We start from the raw sequence: 5,275 nt of genomic DNA on the forward strand, positions 1-5,275 counted from the left end.
GAGATTGTTTGTGTACGGAACGGTACGGTTTATGACTGGTGTGGTGCAGTAACCTCTCCGGTTGTTATCTCGGAAGATTCGATAGCTAATTACATCCAGCATAATGATGCGCCCGCTAGTGATTGTTGAGAAAAGACGACGATCTCACCGCACCGCTCCGCGATGCCGAACCGGAAAATGATCCTGCAGCCACCGGTGCGGGCTGTTAATCGAATTTAATCCTTAACTGTGGGCGGCACGCAACCATGGACGGTACGCAACCGACGAACGCAACGGACGCTTTCACGTGGCCAGCCGCGGTGACGCAAGCGTTCGCTTCGTCTAGCCCGTCGGAGATGGTGCTGCCGCTGCCGTCGGCATCGTACGATGGAATTCCCATCAGCGACACGTCGTTGTCGCTGGATCTGCTGCTCGGTGGGCTGCTCCGGATCGAAGGTAATGGCAGTGCGGCAGTGGCGAACGATTCGTTCACGAACGAGCTGCTCGACCCGTGCGATCCTTCCAACGCGGAGTTTGCGTGCTCCGTGCAGCAGTTCCTGGAATACGCGAGGGGCCCACAACAGATGCCACTACTCACTGCACTGCTGGTAGGTACCGGGTACGGGGTACGGGATATTGCCAATTCAAAAATCTCGTCCAAACTTGGCTACGGACATTTTGTGAACCGGACGAGACGGTGGGGCTCGCCCCTCTGTGGCGGCAAAATGCTATTGAATTAATCCGATTACCTAAAGAATCTTCAACCGTCGGCTTAAGGATGTTAGGTGTCTGCCACTTCCCCGAAGATCATCGTGAACTGCAAGAATGAGTATGAGATAGAAACAAGAAAAAACACACAATGCGTTTCCCCCTTGGTGGGGATGACCTTCGACCGGACGAGGCCGAGCCAAAGTTTTTAATGGTTTCCGGGATGAGTTCAAATTAGTTTTGAACTAGTTTTGATAAGCTTTGTCCCGGATAAGCCCGAGAGTGGACAAGAAAAAAATATCCATCTCAGATGGCGAAAGATTACGTGAGTTCGTCGTTTGGTTTACCCACCAGTGAGCCGCAGTTTATGAAGGCTCACGGTGGACAAACTATTCCAGATAAGCCAGATAAGGTCCTTTTCCTCCGTCGGAATGGAGGTCTACAGAGAACGGCCAATAGCTACGTTGCGGTGCGCCCAACAGGCACCAACTGCACAAAGAGTGGATTCCAAAGTTCGACCTGGCCATTGACCTAGAACAGACACCCGATGTAACGGACTCAGGCCCAATCTGTTCACGTAAGCTGGAGCTTGTAAACGCGCTTGTAAACGAAATTACAGAACGGTAGAGATAGCTTTGGGTGGCAAACCTTCGACCTGGAGCCTAGCCTAGGTTTGTGTAGCTTTACCGACCGCCATAATCGCGGACCGCTGGCAGATGCCGGTTAGGCCGGCAGGCCAACTGGCAGAACAAAAAGGCATAATCTTCATCATTACTACGTGCTGTACCGATTTAATCCGGTTTACTTCGTTATGCTCGCAGGTGCCCCCGTCGGTTGGGCCGAGAGTGTCGAGAAAAGGGTAGACTTAACAACACCAGGATTTAGTATTGCATCCCTTCCGACGCTTCTGTCCGTAAATAGGTGATTGTTGGAATTATGGTAGCGAAAAACGTAATCTAAATGATTGTAATTGCCGCCTGCGAGTGGAGCCTTGGGACCTAACTTACAAACCACTAATGTGTAGGTACTATAAAATTATGAGTGTAGGTAGGAAAGCATGCATGGTAAGGATAAACGTGCCAAAATGAACGTTGAGTTTCCATCTGACATTTTCCAGATACGTTTTGACCGGTTGCGATGCGCGATGTGTGGTCGAGTGCTGTCATGTCAAAAAGTGTATTATGTCTTTCATCGCATTGTTATCAGTTTATTATTTCTTTTATCCTAATCGGGTCGTTTTGTAGCCAAGGCTGGCTTCAAACGCATTAATTATTGTTGTCCTTCAATAAATTCATTAGGTTTTAAAAGCTCAGAATACACCACACTTTTCACATCCCACCATATGCACTGCATAACCTTTGCGTCACCAGAGTGTTACACGAACGCCTTTCTTCTCTTTATGATTAACATCCTTTGAAATACGATGACTTTCAGCAGCATTTTTCTTCATATGGAAGTATCAAAGAAGTACTCTCGGCAAAAGCCCCTTAACCAGGATCAAGGCTCGACATTTTCAGATGCTTTTTTCAAAAAGTTTTTCTTTACACTTAAACCAAAAAGCTATACTGCGTTAGATTTCTAATGATAGTAACTGTCAAACACATATTTCATTTAAGAAAATGTGACATTTAGTGAGTAATGCCATCTATTGTAAAGCAGCACGAATTGATGCCAAGTCCTAATCCTAGTTGTGGTTTCTAATAGAACTTCAATTACTTATGTTATATCACAAATTACTTGAGACTTTAATGGTACAGTTTCAATCTAATTAGATCGGAACCTCAAACCAGAACCGTACACACCAGTACCTTATTGAATGTTCGAATGATTGGGGTTAACCAACGTTCGGATGCTGGATTGCCAGCTGCTTGGGTCATTCATTCGAAAGGTGTTGCCAATAATGACCGCAACCACCAGTTGGGCCAAGCGGAAGGGTTACCATGTCAACGAGAAGCCACGGGCCGAGGTGGCCGGTGGCCGAGGTGGCGTTCGTGAAGGAGTTTGCTTGGGCAAAAGTTTAGCTTTTGCTGCGATAGAATTATGCGGCCCATGTTTTGCCATCAGGTTGTGTGGCGCGTCTATTGTTTGCACAAAGTAGTAGCGTTTTAGTGCCGGACTATGCAGTAGGAGGATAAACCAAGGTGTCAAGGTTGTTGACTGGTTGATAGTGTTATCAAGCAAGGAGCGACCACCCATTCGGGTGGTCATCACAATGCCATTGGATGCGGATTTCAGTACAGTAGCGAGCTCGACGGACGTAGTGGAATAACAAACTCCACTCACACCTCACTAGAACCTCGTGCCTGTCGGGACGAACTGCATGAACGGACTGATTGCCGACACTCGACCGGCTATTACTTTCATGCTCTTGCAGTTCAACAACGCCCGAAGGGGTGCTTCGCACCTCGAGAGCATGAGTGGATTAATTGCCCACACTTCTGATAAGCGCCTTTAATTTGAAGTCTGCTTCAGATTCAATAAGACCTATTCAGATTACGGGGATAGCACTGGATCAAGCAGAATTCCGACTAAGCATGCTTTAAAATCCGGAGCTTCAAGCATTGCGAAGCAGGAGACCAGTAAAATGGAGCGAGTCTGGAAGGCACAAGTTCCAGTGATCAGGCATCATACCGTCAGTGCTCGCTTTGCGTCCACATCACACAGTTTTTGTTGTTGCAGTGTTAATTAGTAAAGTTGTACCTTCCCGGGAAATGGGTTACACCTCAGAGATCGAATGCGTAGTAGTAATATGAAGCTGTGAATGTCATCGTCCATTGTTTAGGATTTTCTAGTTTTCTGTATGACAAACGGACAGACAGTGTCGGATTTCTAAATTAGTATGCGAAAGTTGGGCTCATTCACTTTTACTAAATTACAAAATTTTTCGGTCGAATGAGTATTCGGTGAATTGTTTAAATGTAAAAGTAGGCTTCGCCGTAGGTTGCCCACATTTTGTAGTACAAAAACATCGATTTTGTGCTTCGATGTGAAGCAGTTATTAAAAATGAAAAAAGAAGTGGAAAAAAGTGTAAAAAACATCGCCAAAAAATGTTTAAATTTCATGCGCCATTTTCCCGTAATTGAAATCAAAAATCGTAAAGCTTGCGAGTTTGTCAAAATTACAACCCCCACCGAGTTGTGCCGGTTTTCTGGAGTGGTTTGGTAAAGATTCATTTACGTTTCATTTATCGTTTTGCGCCAAAAGCGCACCCGCAACGGGTGGTGTGCGGAAATTTTTTCCAAAGTACCGTTAAAATGGCTTGGCCAGCAAACAACTACCAACCGGGACGATCAGGGGTTCGCTTTTAGTGGAACGCTCAGAAAGTTGCACCGGAACCAGACTGCCAGGCTCTCGGTGCTTACTCGGTACAAACAACATCCGGAGGAATGTAATAAACATAAAGTTTACCCGTTCCGCCGTACGGGGGCTCTTTTCTTGCGCTGCGCGCTTTGCTTTTACTGCCGTGTGGATTGATTTCGACCCCAACCCGAAGACCCGGGGCTGGCCGGACGGTAGCCGTGGAGTTGGCTTCAATTTGTCTTTCACTTTTCATTTCGCTACTTAAGCAAAGCTCCTTTTGTTGCCAGTCAGCTGCAGTTGTAAAGTTAAATCTCAGTTGGAGTCAAACTCGTTCGATAGTGATAAATCGATTTAATGAGCTGAATGGTAGAGAATTGATCCAGTCTGGTGACGGTAAGGTTAAGGGCTTCCAGCTGTTTGATACAAAAATTCGTATAACTAAATCAATTTTCCATCAGCAATTGCTACAGAAGTTGAATTTTATTACACGTTCGCTAAGCTAACCACGTTTCTTTTGCGCTTCCATTAGGTTACCATTCTGCTGACGGGCATCCTGGTGACCGGTGTGATTGGAAATTTGATCGTCTGCCTCGTGATCGTACGGCATCCGTCGATGCGGACCGCCACCAACTACTATCTGTTCAGTTTGGCCGTTTCAGATCTCATATTTCTGGTACTGGGTAAGGCGCCATCATCTTATATCATGTTCTTTTCTCGCGTCCGAAACGAAATCGCACAGAAAGGAGCCACCGTAAGAAACGAGGCGCTGTCAATGGTAATAATTGAACTTTCTGATGCAAAGCAAAACTTCTGCCGCCATTCTCTCGACCAGTTTGCTACTCTTTGCCATTAATTAAATGAAGATAAAATCAATGGCCGATAAAACCGATTCGTCGAATCACCGCCGAGAGTGGTTGCAGAATTATTCGCTGACTTCTTAATGGTCCCTCGGAGCCGTATTTATAAATTGAAGAATAAAATCGGCGAAAGTCCATCTCCTTCTGTCATGATTTTTTCAATCAAATTGAACCCATTTCAGTCAGATTCGTTTAGCTGATGGATGGCGCAGATGATTGCCAGCAATCCACTGAATTGTCTTCTCTCCGGCCCATCACGGCCCTATGGAATCCACTTGTCAGTACCATTAAATTATTGAAACACAACTTAACGGCCCCAGAAATGGGGTCGATATAATTCAAGTTCGCGTATGAGCGTTTCACAAAACTGTGCTCCCTTATTTATGTAAGAAAGGGAAAACAGTATAGACTGGAATTTTCTTCCTTTTCG

General features: G+C 45.7%; 1 protein-coding gene across 1 annotated transcript in view; it reads left to right on the plus strand.

Moving 5' to 3' along the window:
- Positions 1 to 548: 548 nt before the first annotated feature.
- Positions 549 to 5,275, plus strand: part of LOC131212862 (neuropeptides capa receptor) — a 22,343-nt gene continuing 17,616 nt past the window's right edge. Inside the window, exons 1-2 of the mRNA XM_058206916.1 lie at positions 549 to 587; positions 4,518 to 4,668. Coding sequence (XP_058062899.1) covers positions 564 to 587; positions 4,518 to 4,668 — 175 coding nt within the window. The 5' untranslated portion in view covers positions 549 to 563. The remainder of the gene's footprint in view (positions 588 to 4,517; positions 4,669 to 5,275) is intronic.

This window comes from Anopheles bellator, chromosome 2, assembly GCF_943735745.2.
Source record: "Anopheles bellator chromosome 2, idAnoBellAS_SP24_06.2, whole genome shotgun sequence".
Taxonomy (NCBI): domain Eukaryota; kingdom Metazoa; phylum Arthropoda; class Insecta; order Diptera; family Culicidae; genus Anopheles; species Anopheles bellator.